The sequence below is a fragment of the Pristiophorus japonicus genome, chromosome 8 (genome assembly GCF_044704955.1).
Source record: "Pristiophorus japonicus isolate sPriJap1 chromosome 8, sPriJap1.hap1, whole genome shotgun sequence".
Classification (NCBI taxonomy): Eukaryota; Metazoa; Chordata; class Chondrichthyes; family Pristiophoridae; genus Pristiophorus; species Pristiophorus japonicus.
The window spans coordinates 73,299,568-73,323,909 of NC_091984.1; the positions used below are offsets into that span (position 1 = coordinate 73,299,568).

General features: G+C 43.5%; 1 protein-coding gene across 11 annotated transcripts in view; it reads right to left on the reverse strand.

Annotated features, from left to right (window-relative positions):
* Nucleotides 1-24,342, reverse strand: part of nfia (nuclear factor I/A) — a 593,806-nt gene that overhangs the window by 64,134 nt on the left and 505,330 nt on the right. For all 11 annotated transcript variants that reach the window (XM_070886921.1, XM_070886922.1, XM_070886925.1 and 8 more), the window contains one exon: nucleotides 16,408-16,595. In XM_070886921.1, coding sequence (XP_070743022.1) covers nucleotides 16,408-16,595 — 188 coding nt within the window. The remainder of the gene's footprint in view (nucleotides 1-16,407; nucleotides 16,596-24,342) is intronic.

Below are 24,342 nucleotides of genomic sequence, written 5' to 3' on the forward strand. Positions count from 1 at the left end.
GTGACTGCTGTTATGGAGGCTTTGAGGTTAAAGCTCCATTATTCAGTCCTGGCCAGCTTCAACTCACTACTGAACTGGTTACAAACAACCATGAGAGATTCCAAAACTTAACAGTTGCCCAACTGCCTATTCTCATGAAAAGATTTCCACCACCTGCAAGGCACAAGTCAGGATTGCGATGGAATACTCTCCACTTGCCTGGGTGAGTGCAGCTCCAACAACACTCAAGAAGCTCGACACTATCCAAGACAAAGCAGCCTACCTGATTGGCACCCCATCCACTACCTTAAACATTCACTCCCTCCACTACCGACGCACCGAGGCTGCAATGTGCACCACCTTCTAGAATTTTTTGAGGATGTAACTAATAGTCTGGACAAGGAAGAACCAGTGGATGTGGTGTATTTGGACTTTCAAAAGGCTTTTGACAAGGTCCCACACAAGAGATTAGTGTGTAAAATTAAAGCACATGGTATTGGGGGTAATGTAATGACATGGATAGAGAACTGGTTGGTAGACAGGAAGCAAAGAGTAGGAATAAACGGGTCCTTTTCAGAATGGCAGACAGTGGCTAGTGGGGTACTGCAAGGTTCAGTGCTGGGATCCCAGCTATTTACAATATACATTAATGATTTAGATAAAGGAATTGAATGTAATATCTCCAAGTTTGCAGGTGACACTAAGCTGGGTGGCAGTGTGAGATGTGAGGAGGATGCTAAGAGGCTGCAGGGTGACTTGGACAGGTTAGATGAGTGGGCAAATGCATGGCAGATGCAGTATAATGTAGATAAATGTGAGGTCATCCACTTTGGTGGCAAAAAGAGGAAGGCAGAATATTATCTGAATGGTGACAGATTAGGAAAAGGGGAGGTGCAACGAGACCTGGGTGTCATGGTACATCAGTCTTTGAAAGTTGGTATGCAGGTACAGCAGGCGGTGAAGAAGGCAAATGGCATGTTGGTCTTCATAGCTAGGGGATTTGAGTATAGGAGCAGGGAGATCTTACTGCAGTGGTACAGGGCCTTGGTGAGGCCACACCTTGAATATTTTGTACAGTTTTGGTCTCCTCATCTGAGGAAGGGCATTCTTGCTATTGAGAGAGTGCAGCGAAAGTTCACCAGACTGTTTCCCAGGATGGCAGGACTGACATATGAAGAAAGACTGGATCGACTAGGCTTATATTCACTGGAATTTAGAAGAATGAGAGGGGATCTCATAGAAACATATAAAATTCTGACGTGATTGAACAGGTTAGATGCAGGAAGAATGTTCCCGATGTTGGGGAAGTCCAGAACCAGGGGTCACAGTCTAAGGATAAGGGGTAAGCCATGTAGGACCGAGATGAGGAGAAACTTCTTCACTCAGAGAATTGTGAACCTGTGGAATTCTCTACCACAGAAAGTTGTTGAGGCCAGTTCGTTAGATATATTCAAAAGGGAGTTAGATGTGGCCCTTACAGCTAAAGGGATCAAGGGGTATGGAGTGAAAGCAGGAATGGGGTACTGAAGTTGCATGATCAGCCATGATCATATTGAATGGTGGTGCAGGCTCGAAGGCCTGAATGGTCTACTCCTGCACCTATTGTCTATGTTTCTATGTTTCTATCTACAACTTGCACTGCAGCAACTCGTCAAGGCTTCTTCAGCAGCCCTCCCAAACCTGTGATCTTTACGACCTAGAAGGACAAGGGCAGCAGGCACATGTGAACACCATCACCTGCAGGTTCCCTTCCAAACCATCCTGACTTGGAAATATATTGCCGTTCCTTCATCGTCACTAGATCAAAATCCTGGAACTCTCTTGCTAACAGAACTGTGGGAGTACTTTCAACACACAGACTCCAGCGGTTTAAGACGACGGCTTACCACCTTTCAAAGGCAATTAGGGATATGCAATAAATTCTGGCCTTGCCAGCTAAGCCCACATCCCGTTACTGAATAAATTTTTTTTAAAAGCCCTTCACCAATGTCATGCATGGATTAACACAAGTATAGCCAATTCATGCTCATATCAGTGGCACTTCTGTGTCATTACAAAGCCCTGCTCCAGTGGCAGTGAAGTCCACAGGAAATGCAGCATATGAACCCCAAGCACTGAAGAGCTCTCAGCAGCAGTCAGAAGGCAACTAGATAATGAGTCTTTTGTATCAAATATAGCTTTTCTGTTGGCTATGCAGCACTATTCTGTGCTATACCTTCAACTAGAGGAGGACTGAGTGGAATAGCATATCGTCGAGCAGCAAGGAAAAGGGCACCACACTAAAGAGGCAAACATAGGAACAAAACGCATTAACATGCACGCAAGTATTGCTGGCCAATTCAATGAAATGACATCACTTGCACTATGTCTTGCAGTCTGTTATTTAGTCATTGTGCAGAAAACAATGTCAATTGACCAATATCAAAACAAACAAAACATATGCAGTGCATATGAAAAACTAAACAGGGAAGGCAAATAATAGTTCAGGAGTCATAAATCCGGCCAAAACAATATAACAGTTACCAATTAATGCAGAGAACTCTGAAGGAACTAGGCAACGAGACCCTTGCGCACCTGCCTCTCTGTCTGTAGTGACCGTTCTGTTACTGCTGGCTAAAGCACATCATGATCTTCTTGTTCCCCTTCTAGCTGCTTTTTATCCAGTTCCATTATGACCATTTTCTGTCCATAGTAATATTGTGCAGCATTCTACATAGCATTACAATTTTACCAGGCACCGAGACCAGTGTGACTAATTAAAGTAATGCTGTAGCACTCCAAATGTCTTCTCAGTGAGAGATCTGATTAGCCCATATGCTTGGCTGCAACTTTTTCTTGCTGTGGTGTGGGGATTGTGCAGACATGTCATCAACCACTGTTGCATCACACAGTCTGCCATTTATCCTTCCTTCTCTGTCAAAGAGTTGTCTCATATTTGATTCGCTCAGAATGAAAGCATTGCATGTATTCCTTGGGAATTGTGCATTGAGGTTATTTAGTTTATTGTGATGGTTGCATTGTAATTGCATATTGATAGAGTGGCAGCTTTTCTTACTTGGGTATACCATAGAGATGGTTTTGGGCACACAAACTGCTGTATACCCATTATACCCTGAATGTTGAGAAACCCATTAATTTGGTAAAACCATTGCTGCCTCTGCAGCTGCTGGTTCCTGCTGAAGCCTATGCAGGCGAGTTTGTGACAACACCAAACTTCAGTTACCCCTTAATGGAACAGTACACAGCAAAGTAGCTGACTTCTGTAAAGGTCCTGGAAGATCCCTATGGCATATAATCGGAGGGTACTGGTGACATTTATTGCTAATGATAATGCAATAAAGATGACTGACTAGGCCTGCAGGTCTTCATGGACCAGGTTGCACACCTCAATTACAACCTTCTGGTTGAGCCTCCTCTGGCATTGCAGCTCCATCATGCCCAGATGGCTGACTCTATTACAGTAGACCCAGTCTGAAGTAGTACTTGCTGTGACTCATGAATGTCCAATGCACTCTGAACTTGCAAACCTCTTTCTTCACATATGTGGCCAGAAAAATCCTGAATTATTTACTGCTATGCTATCACAAGCCTTTGCATCTGTTCACCCCACCATTCTAAGCCTGCTGTTACATACACACCTTTCAATTTTCTTCCACGGTTGTGGAATGTTGCACAAGATCCTCCTAAATGGCTTTAACAAGTTCATTAAAAAAATTGAACTTTTTCTAGCTTTTCATTATCTTTTTTAATCTTGTTTTTGAGGGTTGGGAATGCTCAAAGCATATTGCTATTCTTTGCTCATATCTTTTTTTTTTACTAAGATTGACAAACAGAAAACTGTCATCCCAGGAACTTTAGAAACACAATAAATTATTAAGATCAATTAGCCCATTTTTTATTGATAGGTAAACCCCACAAAGGCATCTTCTCACATTATTCCTAAGTTGGTCCCTTTACATCATGACATAACATTTGTACTAACAAAAAAAATCACAGGACCCATCTTATTGGAAGCAAGAAGCATTTATCCCCTTCTATTGTTTTCTTATTAAACACATGATTGTATCTCATAGAACCATTTAGCACATCAGGCCATTTGACCCATTGTGCCTGTGCTAGCTTGTTGAAAGAGTTATTTAATTAGTCCCACACCCCTGCTCTTTTCCCATAGCTCTGCAAATTTTCCTTTTTCAACTATATATCCAATTCCATTTTGAAGGTTACTATTGAATCTGCTTCCACCACCCTTTCAGGTAATGCATTCCAGATCATAACAACTCACTGTGAAAAGAATTTCTCCTCATCTCCCCTATGGTTCTATATATATTATATATAAAAAAAAATAATTTGCTACAGCATGCTGTTAGCCATATTCAACTGCTCATAATGTTGCAAGTTCTTTTTTCCATATAAAATAACTTCAAGGATGTCTGCTGTGGTGCAATCTGTTGGAATGGACATTTACAATGCCCCACCAAAGCAGCAAAAAACAAATACAACCATCTAACTTTTTTAACAATGCAGCTCAAACAAATAAATGGGCTGCACAAAATATACATAAAAGCACTTCAGTTTATCTATTTTCTACCAGCGATTTTAATAAATGACTACTTTCATCTGTTAATGGTGAAATATTGTCATGTGTGAGAAAAAGATATGTAACAACACTGGCAGAATTTCATAATTTTGCATTTATCATGTGCATAACATCAGCAAAAGACTGAAAGGGGAGCCAGTAGAGCAATGCTGATCCTCAAATGCCCTAGCTGACCAAACTGTGGAGCACTACAACATGTTAGTACTAAACATGAAGAGCAGAAGAATTAGAGGTTGCAGGGTAATAGCACTGAATTGGCAACAGCCCTGGGACCTGAGTTAGAAAGGGCTTATCTTGATGAAGAATGAAATAGGCATTTTCCTTATTGGAGGAGGATGGTGGTGGTGGGGGGGGGGGGGGGGGGGGGGGGGGTGGGGAGGGGGGTCAAATTTGCAAACCTCCATAATTCAATTTTAAATGGCTAGGGACAAAAATGACTTAATCAAAGAGTTTGTTTAGGAAGAAAATTATTAAAAATAATACAGGCTGGTGGGAATTGTGCACTCCAGCCATTGACTGTCATTGTTTGAGAAACTTGCATCAGAAGACAGAGGCCTAGAAATTGGTCTCGGGCAGTGGTGCAAAAGGGGTGGTATCGGATTGTCCACCCGTTATACACAGCACCTGGTATTCAGTTCCACAGACTGCATGTTTTCTGAGATGAATTTCTAGGCCAGAGACTTCAGGTTCACTGCAACATAAAAAACAATCAATCATTCTGTGAAGAGAATGCACTAATCTGTAGTTTAAAAATTAGCTCAAGGTTGTTTTGTTTTTAAAGATGACTAGCTGTCACCTAGCAGCGATATGATTATGCTAATTACAAGAGATTAGATTAAAAATGAGCTTTCTAAAGAAGTTATATTGCAGCCAACAAACAGGTGCTATCCTCACACGCCTCAGCTCAAGTTAGAGCCTCAGTGGGATATGCCCCTTTGTGTAATCTGTAGTCTGTCCTTACACACCAGAAAAGAAAGATGCACACGCTTATACACTTGTGGGGGTATATTTTCTACTTTTCACATATAAAATGTTGTATGTCCTTGTTTTATAGCAAATATTATTTGAAGATCGAGATGGTGATAAGGAACCATTTTGCTTCTGTTTCTTTCATGAAATTGGTCTGTTAGCTTTAATAAATGAAAATTGACCAATCAGGGAACAGTTATAATAATGTTATTTTCATACTTTCCAGCATTACAATTAGCAGGTAGATGGCATAAGTCACAAACTATTTTTTATCTGGCTGTGGAGTGTGCAGGTCTTAGTATGAAAATGAAGTGAAGCACTCAAAGCTCAGGTTGTAGATCTTCACTCAAGGGTCCTCGTTCACAGCATTCTTCTCAACATGTTGTCCACGAAGGCTGCCTAAGAATCTGCTCTGAACTCAGGAAACCTGACAATAGCCCAATGCCTGGTCAAACATTTTCAGGAGCTGGGAGAAGCTATGAAAGAAGTTATAATGACTTGTAAAAAGAGCTTCAAGGTATGGTAATAATATGCTGCCTTTATATGAATACAGGAGAAATATCTGGAGTGTGCTTTTAGCTTTGTTTTTTCAAAACCCAAAGAATTAATGGAAAAGATAATCGGGCCGGGTGTAAGATGAGCTGCTGATTCACTATTGTTCATTTTGCGCTGCTGCCCAAGACAAATTTTACATCAGTATATGTAGCAACAATAACCAATAATACAACAACTGCAACAGCAATTTGCTTTCCATCTCTCTCCACAAAACCTTCTGACATTTTGCTTTTCTAACCAACTTCCTCTTTCCCTTCCTCCAGAGCGACAGTAACCATAGTACCAATTTCCCACAACCAATCCTTCAGGATCGTTGCAACCAATAGAAACATCATTGTGGACAATTAAAGAGAAGTCAAAGCTCCAGTGAATGATTGACTTCTGAAATGGTCTCCTTCGCAGCAACGGCTCATGTGTTGCTCGTGGCTCCTGTGCTCAACTGCCCTCATCATCTTCCATATCTCTCTATTGCTCCTCTTGATGAGGTCCATTATCTATGGCAGCATTGTGCAGCATGCAGCACACTTTTAATTTTTCCCACCAGCATTGAGAAATACTGTAAAGGTCCCCTTATCAATCCAAGCATCTGAAACATTATTTATGCTTCCCAAATGTTTTCTCCATGAGAGTCCTGTGTTTTGCATGTGTACTGCTGAATGTGACCTCTGCTGGGGTATGGGCTTTATGGGGTATGACCTCTGCTGCTGAATGTGACCACTGCTGGGGTTTGGGCTTTATGTATTCCTCATGGTTGCACTACATAGCTCACTTTTATGAGAAACTGCCCATCTTTTTTCACTTTGCCTTTAAAGAGTTGTGTAACATTGGATTACCTCAGAATGAAAGCATTATGTGTATTCCCCAGGAAGTGTGGACTAACATGTATAACTTTCTGGCAGTGGTAATATACCATTTGCATGTTCCCGGAATAATATTTCTTCAGATTTATGCATGCCAAGGAATTGTTGGCAGTGCATGGATGGCTACATGCATACAATCAATGATGCTCTGTAACTTGGGAAAGTGAGCCATGTGGGAAAACTGTACTGCCTCTCTTCCTACCTATGGTGGTTCCTCCTGATGAGTACATAGGTGGGTCTGTGGCAAAACAGAGGTTTAGTTATGCCCTCTTTGCAGCAGTGAATGGCAATGTCACTGACTCCTGTGATGTGCCCTGAAGCATAACATCAAGAGCAGTGGTGATATTCACTACCAGCAGGTGACTATGGACCAGAAAGCATCCTAAAAATAGGAGCTTCTCTGCTGAACCTCAACCTCATAATGTAAAGTGCCCACACCTGCTGTGGCAGATTCACTCTCTAAATAGTTTGTTCCGTTAGTTGCGTAGCATCTATGGCCTCTGTGTTTCTAGGTCACCGTCTCCTCTGACTCTGGCTTCATTATGTGCTAACTGGCAATGGCTGTCCCAAAATTACGGGATAAATATTACACAGCACTATTCACCTCCGTCAGTGCTCTAGTGCAATCTTAACCCTTCATTTTTGAATTAATTCACAGGACAACTGTGAATAGTGAACCCAATCTTTGTGTTTACCCCACAATGAGCAAAAGTACATCGCCTGTTTTTTCTGCTGAGAAAAGCCAGATTTTGGAGCCTCAAGTCAGTGTTTCTGATCAGAAAGCTGTCTGGAGATTTGTTATGACAAATCTCTATCTGTTTTGCCTCATGTTTAATTTTCCCATCAGGATTTCAATCAGTTCAGGAAGCACCAGCCAATTTGGGGAGAGAGGCATGTAAAGCAATGCAAAATGACATGGTTATATAATAACCCAATTTCCTGTCATTTCCACCCATTTCAAGCTATTTGCTTTACCCACCCTATAAACAGGTGTTCAGGGTTTCTGGATGTTGAGCTGCAAATGAAAATCAGTTTAGAGAGACTAATAGGGAGATTGCAAAATATTAGCTATGACCAAAATCTTTTTGGCTTCCCTGCCCACCCCCCATCACCAGGCCCTGCTTTAACCGAGGTCCTTCAAGGGCCTTTGCAACTTTTGCTGTGGTGCTATCTGGGAATTCTATTGTATCTCTACTTTTCTCAAAAAGAGGATCAAGCGATAGATGCGGGGTAGGTCAGGCTACACTTTAGACAACTGGCACCCATCTGCCTGTACCCTGACACCAGAATGTACAGGCATAGGCATTTTACTTCCACTTGTCCAAGGAGCAGTGCTCGAGTAGGCTTCAATTTGCCAGGGAAGCTATTATGGAGTTATACCACATGTTGCAAGCGAACCTGAAGCCAGGCACCATCACACCAACAACTGTACTCAATTTAAATGCATCAAGATCACTTCAAACGGCCACTGGGAATATTGCAAATATCAGCCAATCAGCAGTGTAGAGATGTGTGATGTAGGTCACTGACACATTGTTTGTGTGAGCATCAGATTTCATCTCCTTCCCGTGGACCACCAACAGCACTTTAAGAGAGCTCTGCAATTTTAGAGTGGCAGGATTCCTGAAAGTGCAAGACTTTATTGATTGTACCCACGTGGCCTAAATATTTCATTACAGAATGCCACTACTTATATGAATCGAAAAGAGTTCAAAACTCCCTCAATCTTGAGCTCATCGGTAACCATAAACAAAGCAAAATGCAAAAGTAAATGCATATTTTTTTCAGCAGTCATCACAATGCCTTCAGTTTAAAGCAGTCCATGGACTCTGAAAGTTTCACCTTGAAAAACAAGTCTTAATGTGACTCCTGGAGGATAAAAGCTATTTTCTGCAGCTGTGGCTCATGACAGCTCTTTGATTTCCCAGTACACGAGCTGAACGTAGATATAACGAGATGTATGCCTGTACCAGAATGATCATCAAGCACACCACTGACATCCTGAAAAAGTATTTCAGGCGTTTAGATTGGTCTGTGGGTGTTCCCCACTATAGCCTAGAGAAAGTTTCGAGGATTGTTGCTGTTTGTTGCCTGCCAACACCACCAAAACAGATCAACGGTCATTCACCTCGCTGCTGTTTGTGGGACCTTGCTGTGCACATATTGCTTGCTATGCGTTTGCGTATATAACAGTAACTGCATTTCAAAAAGTAATTTATAAGCTGCATTGTTGCTGTTCCTTTTCTGTTGTTGTGGATTGCCTTCTCCTGTGAAATGAGTACACAAAGTAATAAACAGTAAATGTGACATTTTAAAGGTCACTCCTCAGATAATGAATCAGTCCATGCCCGCTTATAGCAAGATCTGGACAACATTCAGGCTTGGGCTGATAAGTGGCAATAATATTTATGCCACACAAGTGCTAGGCAATGACTATCTCCAACATGGTAAGAGTCAAACCACCTCCTCATGACATTCAATGGCATTACCATCGCCAAATCCCCCACCATCAACATCCCAAGAGGCTGAGCATTCTGCAGCGAGTCCTGACTCCCCAAAGCCTTGCCACCATTTACAAGGCACAAGTTAGGAGTGTGATGGAATACTCTCCACTTTCCTGGATGAGTGCGGCTCCAACAACACTCAAGAAGCCATCCAGGACAAAATAGACCACTTGATTGGCTCCCCATCACCACCTTAAACATTCACTCCCTCCACCAATGGCACACCGTGGCTGCAGTGTGTACCATCCACAAGATGCACTGCAGCAACTTGCCAAGGCTTCTGCGGCAGCACCTCCCAAACCCATGACCTCTATCACCTAGAAGAACATGGGCAACAGCTGCATGGGAACAATATCACCTCCAAGTTCCCCTCCAAGTCACACACCACCCTGACTTGGAAATATATTGCCATTCGTTCATCATCACTGGGTCAATATCCTGGAACTCCCTACCTAACAGTACTGTGGGAGTACCTTCACCACAAGGACTGCAGTGGTTCAAAAAGACGGCTCACCACCACCTTCTCAAGGGCAATTAGGGACAAGCAATAAATGTTGGCCTTGCCAGTGACACCCACATCCCATGAATGAATTTTAAAAAGATACACATTATTGTTACCATGATATTCTGTGATACCCAAGTATGAGAATGCAGCCCATAATGGATGTGCTGACCAGTGCAAATAACAGGCAGTTATATTACATAGAAGGCCTCTTGTGCAGTGAATGCATACAAGAATGTCAATGAAGGAACAATTCCAAGTGATGGCTGGGGGTGGAAAAGATATCCTGCTGCCCTCATGGGCAGTGATCGCAACCAGTTAAAAGTACTTTAAGTGAATGTGAAGCAATGTAATTGTAAGTGTCAGACATGCTTTGTATAGTACATTAATGGAAGGTATGGTGGTTTATCTTACCTAGTTTGATCTGGTAAAGTCAATAAACTTCTTCCTGCATTGTTCCATTTGGTTGAGTGGCAGAGTTGGCAGCGAAAGATGTGGTGGTCTTGCCCCATTCCCCCTGGGCAGATCTCCATAGGAGCCTGTATCTGTCTGTGTCAAAGATGGCTCCATCCTCTGTCTTAATTCTTCTAGCAGGACTTCGACAGCCCCACCACAAAAGCTGGCCATTCTCTGGTTTGCTGGACCATCTGAACATTGTATTCTCCCTAAATATTGTTTCACTGGCAAATAGAGGCAACACAATGCCTAACCCTTTACGCAGTTACAGGACTTTAAATCCTATTCCAGTAAGCAACTTCCTGTCTTCAATAGATGACCTTCCAGTGAGCCTGTAATTTTCTGGGAAGTTTCAGCATAGCAACAGTGTAAGAACGGAGTGACACTGTTTTCTTCCCCGAGAGGAAATTCACACGCAACTGATCCAAGAAATTTCAGACCATATCCCTGCATGTATTTCTTGATTTCAAAACTTCACTCCCTATTGTCACATTTTTGTCACACATTTATATCAACCTGTTTCATAAAAAAATCTTATATCCACATATATAATGAAAACTGTCTTTGAAAACTTGCAATGCTGTAATTTCACCTTCCACTAGTGGTGGTGCTGTACTTTATCATGCTTTGCATAACCTAGCCCCTCAGCCTGTACTGCAGAGAAATTCCTACAGTCCAACCAACTTGGTTTCTCTGCCTCTCCAAATTGCCCTACGATTTGCTGTTTCAATATAAACCCCTGATACCCCTGAAGACTACACATGGTCTTGATTTCCTGTGATCAATGTCATGGGAGATGGACTAGTAATACTGAGGCTGACCCTGACAGCTTTGGTGACATATATCGCCCTGTATGTTGTGCTGAGACAATGGCTGGGGTTGGGGGATGGAATAGATGGCATGCATATGGAATTTGGGGCAATAAATTCACTTTTCCGATTACAACTCCTTGCACATGTCCAAAGCTGACCATGAAAACAATGTAAAAGAGCCAATTTTCCTCTCCTGGCCCCCAGTGGATTTTGATCGGCATGGCATCCTGAAGGTGCGTTGTGCCTGTGAGGAATTGAGTGTACTCCTGATACAACCCTGCCCTCTGGCAGGACCTTGTGTTGGAATTGGAGGAGGGGGCAGGGATCGTGGCAGAAGTAGAAGGCCCTGAGATGCTACTGGAGGAAAAAACTTAAATAGTTCCCTTGTGAAGTTATGCCTCCACAAATCTTTGAGCTGCCCAGGACCCCCACAGATCCTTGGTGCATGGATGATCTTAACACAAGCTCCACTGCCTGAGACAGGAGGCTAGGAACGCCACACCCACCTCACTTACTTTGTTATGTTAGAGAAGCTCCAAAAATTCTGGGGTAGCATTGTGGAGCCAGCAACCGGACAGAACAGGTCTCTGCCCCCATTTCCTCTTTGTCGTGCCTGGGAGCTGAGCGTATCACAGGTGGAAGGAAGAAGAAAATCTATCCCAATATTTATGTTGAACTTTTCTGGCTATCTGGGAGTAAACTGCACACTTGATGGGAAATCTAGCCTGATTAATAAGATTATTTAAATCATAATCTAGCAGCAAATTTACTTCTATCATGAACATCTCTGCAGTGATGCAGACTTTCTTTGCATCGGTTAGTGGAGAACTCAGGTTAACCTGCCTGCTTTTTACAATATTGAATCTGCACTTGTAGTATTCAATAATTCAAGAGTCTTCAAATGAGCTAAGCAAATGAATACGCAAGCATCAATGTTGGTATATTGATTTGATGTCTAGACAAGTATGTATCTTCTAACTCACTGTAGACATTATTCACTCCAGTGTCGTCTGGGATATCTGAAAGCATGTTTGTGTGGAATAATGTATCAAGTGTAATGTGTTTTGTATACCTGTTATGAAGCAGACCTCAAATGGTCCGCCAGCATCTTGTAGTTAGATTAGATGTTGTGTTATATTAGGTGTTCTTTTGGTATGTCATTGATAGCTGATTTTAACATTATACTATACATAAACATATATACGTGCTTGCACATCCATCTACCCTATGTCTATGTAAGACTGAACAAATTGCTTTAGCAATATGGAATGCAAACTGACCGCGAGGAATTATTCTCTTTGTAAACAAAAAATGAAAATCTCTCACTCACTGACCTTTATGCCTTACAGAGATGGAATATCCCCTTCTGAGATTTTGTCTGATAGCACTGAGTCAGCAGCAAAGCCATGCTGAAATACCAGGGAGGTCAACATCAATTTATTTGGATGCTTAAAATGATGATTTTGGTCATTACTGTGCTTTGTAGAAAGATAAATTATGTAAAAGGAATAATGCACTAATTATCTTAATGCAGATTTGGAAAGGTAACCCACAGAAGTCATCAAGTCTGTAACAGTTCTGCTAGGACTGTCCCACTTCAATACTAAATAGATCCGCAGAGTTACTCAGTTACAGTGCAAGACCAGTTGGCACCAGCCGACTGTTCTATTTTTATTCCGGTTAGACTAAACTGTAATCTTATAACAGAGGTGTCCCTATCTGTGGGCTCTCTTAACAGGGCTGTTGAAGAGGACAGAACTGCTGGTTCTACTGATAGATTGGATAAAAAAAGCCTCTATTGCAATGTTATAAGAAATTATTATTCCTTGGCGAAAAGGCTTGATCATCATAGAAAGCAAATTATGATAGTACAGACAAGAGATACATTTTACCTTGCTCAACCCTGCCTTTCTGCACATGGCAACGACACTTCCCTTTCCCCTCTGCTCCTCCATTTGGTTCCGATTTGTACATTCGATTCCCCTCGTCAACCCTACTGAAGATCCAGTCACATGTATAATTTAACTTTCATATCTTCCGCTTTCCGCTAACAAGTGTCCCTTTTGCACTGCTATCTTTTGAGCTCCTTTCCGCCTCCACTCTCCCTGAACCACGCCACAGGGTTATCACCAATTCTATGTGTTCTCATTTTTTTGCTAATAATCTCTTGTGCTGAACCTTATCAAATGCTTTATGGCAATACATATAGGCAACATCCACAGGTATTCTCCTATCCACCAGGCTAGTGACCTCAAAAATTCAAATAGATTAGTCAGATATGCTGACTCTATGATCAACTGATATTTATCCAAGTGCTCAGTCACTCTGTCTCTGATGATAGATTCTAATAACCTCCTCACAACTGATGTTAAATGTACTGATCTGTAGTTACCTGGTTTCCCTCTCCCTCCCTTCTTAAATGATGGTGTGACATTTTCAATTTACTAATCTAGAGCGCGTTGGGAAGTTATGACTAATGCATGTGCAATTTCCTTACCAATTGCTTTTAATACCCTGGGTGGAAACCATAGGATCCTAGAGATTTATTTATCTGAAGTCCCACTATTTTCTCCATTACCATTCATTGCCTTTACTACTTGAGCCTGCTTCTCCCAGTCTGTGAAAAGTAAAATCTCAAAATTGACTGAAGAAAATTGCTCAAAATAGTTTTTCAACATTTTTTGCCTTTATTTCCCTCAACTATCATTCATGATATATTAAAATTCATAATGGATCACAGAATTCCATACAATATGCTATGCCTGTAATAGGTACTTTCAATATGAAAAGTAACATAATCTGTAGTAGGTTCAATTTTAAAGTTATGGATTGACTCTGCATGCATTTTCCAACTTTTACATCAGATTATTCTCTTCCAATCCATCATAAATAACGAGGCGATTTCTAAGTAACTTTGGATCCATTAGCATTTTCAATCCGTTAAGTATATTCAGGTAAAATTTCACGCACAAAAGCAAACCTATCACATATCCAAAACTGCAAAATGACTGTCCCAGTATTAAGTGTGTCCTCCGATATCTCTGGTCTAGCGTGACTTGTAGAATCCTGCTGCGAAAGCTAAGGATTACCAGGTCCTGAAGTACTGATACAGATGCATATCGCTCCATAAGTGATACCTGACGTAAAATGTACTTTGTTGTCTCTCCCTTCCATCTCAGAGAGAGAGTATTACTGCAGCCTCCTGCCACTTAGAGCTAACCAGCTTCCCCCTCTCCCCACTGGCCATGGCTCCATGTATGTAATACACCAGCAGATCAACTAATAGATAACACAAAAAGACCTCACTGCTCCCTTCCACACTGAGCAAGTTATCTGCCTCTATTATAACCCCACCTTGAGCATAATTTACCGCCCATCCCTGTTTCTCTCCTCACCCCCTCCACTCCCTGTTCTATCGTCCACCCTAAAAAAAAGAAGTTCCATTAACACATCACAGTAAATGATAGCTATAGGACAGAAAGTCCCAGTAGGCAGCAGTATGTTAGACAGTAATGAGCAGTAATTCATGGAATGCACTCAACTGCTCTCCCCCACCACCACCAGCAGCTCAAATTCCCATTCATTCATGCTGGCTGCATTTCCTGTTCCAATCCACAAACTAGCTGCAAATCCCCCACACCAAATCGGCACTGTTGTGGTTCCCCCTCAGTGGATACCCGAGCCCGCTTCATTTCCTCTTTTACAGTAGTCCCCTATGATTGAATTTCACATTTAAAGCTACCCCTTTCACTGGCTGGTAATTTGCTCCTCCAATGGTTGGCTGCCCCATGCCGCAATCCCTGTACCCTTGCTGATCTAATTCCCCCCTAGCAGCACTCCTCCCTCTCCTTGTCTGAATTTTCCAGTTTATGTAACACAGGGCAGATAAATAATATTGCTGTGCATTTTAGTTTGCTGAGAATTTTGCTGAATTTGGTAGTCTATTCATCTAATATTCTAGCTGGTTGTACAGACTTGGACTTAATAAAATTAAAGCAAATGCATTAACCACACCTGCCTTGCTCCTGTGTCTGATAGAGGGAGAGAGCTGTACTTAAAAAATAACTAGTGAACAGAATGCCTGTGAGGAAGGCCAAGTGGCCAGATTCATACTAGGAAAATGGAAGTGCTTCCTCCCTTTGTAACATACACATGACATTTCAGACCTTTGAAGATGTGCAACTAAAGTGCTCAGTTACATGCTAGCCTTGCAGCTGGCTGTTCTAACTTCAGTTATGAAAAAAAGTTCAATTTCTTTCTTGGGAGTCTTCTGCCTCAGGACCTGGTTAGTGTTTGCGAAGAGAGCCCCAGATCTCAAAAAACAAAGTTCTTGTTCTCAGCAATGTTGCTGTGAGGAGGCACCTGCCCTGAGAGGAAGAACTGAAGAGTCATTCCCTATCTACTGTTACATGCCTCCTCGTACACAGCTGTACAGCGCCAATGTGGGAAGGCCACACATTTGGGCAAAGGAGGTGTGTGGCCTGCCAAAACGTGCGCAGTGAGAAATAATGGGAAAAGTACAGGAATTTCATAGTCTTGACAAAAAAGTCCTATTTTGACTGCAACATCAGATGGGATATATTGTTACATATAGAGATAAATATTCCAGTCAGAACTTGCACTGGTGCCTGAAATATCGGTTAGGTTCTTCAATTTCAGAAGTTAAAAGACAATTTGCAACTTCCCTTTTCATGTACAATGTTTTACCGACACAATGAATGGCTTCTCCTGTTAGTAGATAAACCACTACCTAACAATATAAAAGGTTAGATCCCCACATGGGGATATGGGATCAAATTTGCCATGTTTGTATCACCTGTAAGTTATTTCAGATTTTTAAATGCATTGTTTGATGCTGTGCGAATGCCAATGGAAAAACAAATCCTGTAGAGCAGCATGTTAGACATATACACAGGCACACAATATAAAGACAGATTAAATCCCAGGACTTTGAACAGCCTAAAGTGTGATAATGAGAATGATGTAAACTTACACTTTTTGATGCTTCATTACTTACATTTAATGATTTGAAATCTGCAGTCTCACCAACCATGATTAAAAGGGAGACATAACATTGATGTACAAGCTTCCAATGATATCTTGTGGTGCAAAGTGCGATAAAACTAGAAAGCTGTATCTATCTATCTACATAAAAAATAAAATGCGGCCTTACATTTAGGAACCCCACCTGTCCTGACTGCTGGCTGGCGTCAGGACAGACAAGTTGGACAAACTCCTTCAGGGTTTCCTGACTAGGGTGTGGATGATAGCGGATGGCTGTGTGCGAGAAGTAAGGACCTGGCTGCTGGATGATGGGAGACGTTGGAAAATGTAGAGTTGAGGCTGTCGCATGAGGACTCGCTGTAAGAGAAAGAGAAAAGATATTGTAAACTAGGTTTCAAAATCAGTTCATAATCTTACTTTAATAGAGCATTGTTATCAAGATACAAGCAACATGGATAAATGCCACTCAAATCACTGAAAGTCGGTGCCTAGTATAGGATACAGGAAATTACTACATCGTCTGTTACTTTACCCTGCATTACTTTTTATTTATAGAAGGGGTAGAATCAATTTGTTCCATTCCAGAATTTTCTATTGTGGAGTGTATGCTCTTAAAATGTACAGATGCGTAAACCCAAAACTATTTGTTATTTCACAATATATAGGACATTTAAAGCTAAAATGTAGTGGTCAACATTGCTTAAACACCTTCAATTTTGCAAAGTAAGCTTGTAGTAACCTACATACTTTGTTCAAATTTACTTCCAATTTTACTTTTTTCAAAAAATCTGAAAACTGCTGGTTTATGAAGAAAAAGAATTGGAAATAATTCCTCACCTTTTTGGCCATGTAATATGCCAGACCAGTTATCACTTATTTTTCATCTCATTGTTGTACAGGTGAAGGTGAATAAAGCTCAACAAATAAATAGTTAAAACCTAATGAGGAGCTTGGAGGATGTGTAGAGGCTGCAAGTGCCACTTCAGAAGTGACATGACCTTCAATTACTGATATTGAACATTATTCCATATGACAGATAAGAGACAATACTTCCCAAGAAGAACTATCAATCCCATCACACCTAATTTCAACAGTGACAGTTGATTGGCTAAAGGATATCTGCCTTAATCAACTGGAGGCAGCTCAGCTCAACTAGTGATATCTTAGTGGCATTATGAAGCTACGGGTTGTAATAGATCCAACTAGCCCTGTGTTGCAAACATGGTTGCAGCTTCAATGAACAATCTAGAATTTCAGAAGTATCTTTTAAAAACACTCCTTCCACAAAAGGAAAGGAAATCTAAATACAGCTACGACTTGATTGAAGAGAACAGTGAAGCATAATTTTCTTTTGTGTGTTAAGGTTGAGGAAAAAATAGACGGCGAGAACAAGGAAGCAAAACTAGTAAAAGGAGACGTTCAGTCTGTTTGTACCTCTACTTGAAATCTTGCTGCTGAGTTAAAGTGTATTAAGGAAAATCAGCCAAATATTTGTTAAGGGCTGTTAAACCTTAGTTAAAGGCCAAAGAAGAGAACTCCTGCTGAATCGTGCTAGTTGTGGGGTAGGGAAAGCAAATCTAAACGTTATTTAATCTCGTTCTGAGCTCCAGATCAGACCTGTAGCTTCAAATTATAAAGTAGGAAGGGTTTGAAACATCAGCACAACTAGTATTTAGTGTTTTAAAATACTTCAAATATAGCACTGTCCAAACATTGTGTGTCTGATACATTGTAGAAGTTCAATTATACTTTGAAAAAATGTATAAATTAAAAAATTGCACCAGTGTTACACTAATGATAAAGTAATTTGATTTAGCAATGGATTGATTCTGTACATGTGAAAACCATTATTTTTTATAAGCAGCAAATTTTGAATACTGCCAAATATTTGAGAACATTTTGTAATTCAACCTTTAGAATATTAATTTACACTTACAACATTTCATGGAGTAAAATAGACATCAGTGAGTGTGCTACAGGGACTCTGGAGGGATTTCAGTAAGTTACAATCAGTACTCTTCAAGCTACTTGTAAAGTACCCTTGTTAGTGTTTTTTTCTCTCAATTTGGTTTTTGACCATGTCCTAACAGGGTAGTGTCTGAATTTAAAGTGAGGCTCCACAATTTGCTATTGAGTATTATAAATAGGCTGCATAATGTGACACCTGGCCAGAATGGAGATGATTGGGTAATTGTCCCGTCAATCAAGCCTGGAGACCGCTCGACTGGAAGTGACTGGGATTGATCTTGCGCACATAATTTGTACTATGTAACTATTCTCCGCTCATGCATTTTGCTGGAGAAGTTGTCATGTTTGTAACCTCACATAACTGTAACTTTTATGTAGCAACACTGTACACACCTGAGAAATGCACACCTTGACCACAGGGGGTGAACTTGTGGGAGACACTCCTCACCTGGTCATCCAGGTATATAAAGGGAGGTCCCACGCAGGGTCATCATTTCTTGGTCCTGTGAATAAAGGTACAGGTCACCGAGTGACCTTGTCTCCAGTATGTGCCTCGTGTTGATTTGCTGTATTGTGTAAGGACACAACATTTGGAGACGAGAAACAGGAATCAACGACTCAAGAGAATGGCCACTGGTAGCACGGAGGAACGGTACTGTGTTGGTGAGGACTGGGACGATACCGTCGAGAGGCTTCAGCAGAGTTTTGTCACGAAGAACTGGCTGGGAGAGGCAGCGGTTGACAAGCGAAGGGCGCATCTACTGACCAGCTGTGGACCTAAGACATATGCGCTGATGAAAGACCTGCTCGCACCCGAGAAGCCGGCGGACAAGAACTTCGAGGAGTTCAGCAAACTGATCGGTGAGCACTTCAAACCGGCGAGTAGTATACACATGGCCCGAAACACAGCTCATACACAAAAACACCACCTATGATGATGAGAGTACTGTTAAACGGCATCCCGGTACGCATGGAGCTGGATACAGGAGCCAGCTAGTCACTTATGATTGTCCAACAATTCGAGAAACTGTGGCCACTTAAAGCTAGCAGACCCAAACTAGAACACATCCACACGCAATTATGGACATACACCAAAGAGATCATCCCAGTCGGGAAGGGCAGAGCATACCAGACTTTGTTGCGGACCTTCGGCGCTTGGCCAGCCTCTAAGTTCACAGATGCCTGCAGGGGGGAGATGTTACGGGATTTCTTCATTGAGGGCATTGGTCATGCCGGGATTTTTTGGAAGCTAATTGAGACCAAGGACTTGACCTTGGAAGCAGCGGCGTTGATGGCTCAAACCTTCATGGTGGGGGAGGAGGAAACCAAGATCATATACGCACGCAACTCTACTCCCAATGTGGCGATGGAGCAGGGAGTTAACATGGTAAACGCGACTCAGAACCCCGCAGGCAGGCAAGGGCAATTCGACACCAACCAGGCAGTAACAGACTCTAGGGTGGGCCCGCAACAGAGACAATGGCAGGTTGAACCAACATTTACACCATCACAAAGGACAATACGTCCCGGGATGGGACTATTGACACCCACAAACAGAGTGATCAAGAGTAATCAAAGAGACAGAGAGGAATGCCTGGTAACAGCTCTTTTGTTCACAACAATCTCAGCTCATGCTGGAGGTGCGGGGGCAAACATGCTGCGAAGACCTGCCGGTTTCAACAATTCATCTGCAGAAATTGTAACTGGAGTGAACATTTAGCCAGGATGTGCAGGAAGCCCGCAGCGAGGCTGGTTTACAAAGTGGATGAACCACAAGAGGAGTCTGCAAGGCAGGGGTATGCCTGGGACACAGCAATGGATGCTGAAGTTCAGCGGGTCCAGGTGGCAAACATCCACAGCTCATACACAAAAACGCCACCTATGATGATGAGAGTACTGTTAAACGGCATCCCCGGTACGCATGGAGCTGGACACAGGAGCCAGCCAGTCACTTATGAGTGTCCAACAATTCGAGAAACTGTGGCCACTCAAAGCTAGCAGACCCAAACTAGGACACATCGACACGCAATTACGGATGTACACCAAAGAGATCATCCCAGTGCTAGGCAGTGCAATGTTGGTGGTCACACATAATGGATCTCAGAACCGGCTGCCACTCTGGATTGTCCCGGGAAATGGTCCCACGCTTTTGGGGAGGAGCTGGCTAGCCGAGATGAACTGGAAATGGGGGGACGTGCACGCCATTTCATCTGTGGAGCAAAGTTCATGCTCACAGGTCCTACTAAAGTTCGAATCATTATTTCAACGTTGGGACTTTCAAAGGAACCAAAGTAGTGATACGCATCACCCCGGACGCCACACCAGTGCACCATAAAGCCAGAGCTGTGCCGTATGTGATGCGGGAGAAAATTGAGAGTGAGTTGGACAGGTTGCTAAGAGAGGGCATAATTTCGCCCGTTGAATTCAGCGACTGGGCAAGCCCCATCGTCCCTGTTCTAAAAACGGATGGCTCAGTCATGATCTGTGGTGACTACAAGGCCACCATCAACCGAGTGTCCCTTCAGGACCAATACCCGCTTCCGAGAGCGGAGGATCTTTTGGCCACACTGGCAGGCGGCAAGCTGTTCACCAAGTTGGACCTCACTTCGGCCTACATGACCCAGGAACTGGCCGAAGAATCCAAGCTACTGACCACCATCACCACGCACAAGGGGCTGTTTGTCTACAACAGGTGTCCATTTGGCATTCGCTCAGCAGCCGCTATCTTTCAGAGGAACGTGGAAAGCCTGCTCAAATCCATCCCCGGAACAATCGTATTTCAGGACGACATCCTTATCACGGGTCGAGACATCGAGGGATACCTCCACAACCTGGAGGAGGTGCTACGCCGACTGGACCGGGTAGGCCTGCGACTAAAGAAGTCCAAGTGTATGTTTTTGGCCCCAGAGGTCGAGTTTTTGGGCAGGAGGGTTGCCGCAGACGGGATCTGGCCCAACGAATCCAAAATGGAGGCGATCCGTCACGTGCCCAGGCCCGGCAACACATCAGAGTTGCGTTCATTTCTGGGACTCTTGAACTTTTTCGGGAACTTTCTACCGAACTTAAGTACATTGCTGGAGCCGCTACATGTGCTCCTGCGTAAGGGTTGCAATTGGTTTTGGGAGGACTGTCAGGAACGGACTTTCAATCGGTCGCAGAACCTGCTTTGTTCTAATAAGTTATTGACCCTGTACGACCCCTGTAAGAAATTGGTTTTGACATGCGATGCATCATCCTATGGGGTTGGGTGCGTGTTGCAGCAGAGTAATGATGAGGGCCAACTCCAACCTGTGACTTATGCCTCCAGGTCGCTCTCCCAAGCAGAAAGGGAGTATGGGATGGTTGAAAAGGAAGCACTCGCATGTGTCTCCGGGGTGAAAAAGATGCACCAGTACCTTTTTGGCAGAAGGTTCGAGTTAGAAACGGACCACAAGCCGTTAACATTCCTGTTGTCCGACAACAAAGCTGTCAATGCCAATGCGTCAGCTCGCATACAGCGATGGGCTCTCATGCTGGCTGCGTATGACTACACCATACGGCACCGGCCAGGCACCGGAAATTGCGCTGACGCACTCAGCAGGCTTCCACTGGCCACCACTGAGGGGACAGCGGAGCAAAGCGTGGAGATGGTCATGGCTGTCGATGCCTTTGACAGCACAGGCTCTCCCATCACAGCCCACCAGATCAAAATCTGGACCAACAGAGATCCCCTCCCATCTCTAATTAAGAAATGTGTCCTGACTGGGGATTGGGCGCTCGCACACGGAGCATGCCCTGAGGAGGTCAGACCGTTTCACAGACGGGTGGATGAACTCTCCATCCAAGCCGACTGCCTACTATGGGGCAGCCGGGTAGTCATGCCCCAGAGGGATAGGGAGGCATTCATCAGGGAACTCCACAGCGAGCACCCAGGCATCGTGCTTATGAAGGCCATTGCCCGGTCACATGTATGGTGGCCGGGAATTGATGCAGACCTGGAACACTGTGTTCGCAGGTGCATGACATGTGTCCAGCTGGGCAATGCCCCCAGGGAGGCCCCACTCAGCCCATGGTCCTGGCCCACCAAGCCATGGTCACGTATTCACGTAGACTACGCGGGCCCGTTCATGGGAAAAATGTTCCTCATTGTTGTTGATGCGTACTCGAAATGGATCGAGTGCATCATATTGAATTCGTGCACGACATCCACCACAGTGGAGAGTCTGCGTGTGGTCTTTGCGGCCCACGGCTAGCCGGACATCCCAGTTAGCGACAACGGCCCGTGTTTCACTAGCTATGAATTCCGGGAGTTCATGTCGGGTAATGGCATCAAACATGTCAGGACAGCGCCGTTCAAGCCGGCTTCCAATGGCCAGGCAGAACGTGTGGTCCAAATCATAAAGCAAGGCATGCTCCGGATTCAAGGACCCTCCCTTCAATACCGTCTATCGCGCCTCCTGCTGGCCTACAGGTCCCGACTGCATTCGCTCACGGGAGTCCCGCCAGCGGAACTACTCATGAAACGTACACTAAAAACTCGGCTGTCCCTCATTCATCCAGTCTTGTCAGACATTGTTGAGGGCAAGCGCCAGTCCCAAAATGAATACCACGACCGTAACTCAAAGGGGAGATGGATAGAAATCGATGATCCTGTATTTGTTCTTAATCATGCTTTGGGGCCCAAGTGGCTTGAGGGTACTGTAATTGGTAAAGAGGGGAATAGGGTCATAGTGGTCAGACTCAACAATGGGCAGATATGCCGCAAGCATCTGGATCAAGTAAAAAAAAAGGTTCAGCATGGACACTGAGGAAAATCATGAGATACTGTCCACACCACTGCCAGTGAACGAGCAACAAGAACCGTCAGCAGCATGCACAGTCCCTGCGGCCAGCCTGGACAAGCCGGAATCACCACAGGTGACAAAGACGCATGCTAAGGCTCAACAACCAGAGCCCCAACTACGGCGCTCCACGAGAGAGCGTCGACCACTTGAAAGACTTAATCTTTGACCCAAAGACGTTGGGGGGAGGTGATGTCATGTTTGTAACCTCACATAACTGTAACCTTTATGTAACAACACTGTACACTGTATACACCTGAGAAATGCACACCTTGATCACAGGGGTTGAACTTGTGGGAGACACTCCTCACCTGGTCATTCAGGTATATAAAGGGAGGTCCCACGCAGGGTCATCACTCCTTGGTCCTGTGAATAAAGGTACAGGTCACAGAGTGACCTTGTCTCCAGTATGTGCCTCGTGTTGATTTGCTGCAGTGTGTAGGGACACAACAGAAATAATCTGACTTTTATCTGGAGGCTCTGCTGGAGTTTTGGTCATGAGTTCTGTTTGCTGTAGTTTGTTGGTGCCTGAAGGAGTTATTGATGGCCCTTACGTATAACCCGCACAATTAAAGGGCCTGAGAGAGACAAGCAGCAGGGCAAGGTATTTCCCCCCCAAAAAAAATTTCCCCCCAACAGAGACCCCTTTTACCCTTTGTGTGGAGTCCTTTTGGCTGCTATGAGGACGGCAGTCTAATGGCTCTACAGCAAGCGGTTGACTTTCTGCTCACGATTCTGGATGTAGGCCTATGCCAGTGGTCAATCCTATGCAGGGGCATGTTAAAGCCCAGAAAATGCCCTGAAACTGCAAATCCAGGTGTTTGGGTCAGATTAGGTTCAGTGCACTTTGGGTGTGCCATGCCTGTCAAGTACCCAGGGGTATCAGGGACGGGCGGAGCATGGAGCAGAGATATAAGGTCACTTCTTATAGAGCGTCCAAATTATGAATTTTTAATTATACTGATTATTGGCTAAAGAAATCTATCTAAACAAATGGGTTGATATCAGAAAGCATTGTCTGTGTACCGACACCACTGGTCTATGTTTTTTGCATCTTTTCCACTCTATTCACAGAAGCAGGAACAAGCAAACTGAGGGTCAGTACCATCAGCATACACATTCCAAAATTCAAACCCAACTGTGGGGGGGGGGGGGGGGGTGGGATTGTTCTTGTAACTTAAGTACTTTTTGACAAAGGTTAGGGTCTTTCGCTTATTCATGCTAACAATATTGTACAATGACTATGGCCTCCATGGTGATGCAGTAACACTTTGTCATGACACTCTTTTTGACTGTTGGTTGCTACACTAGCTGAC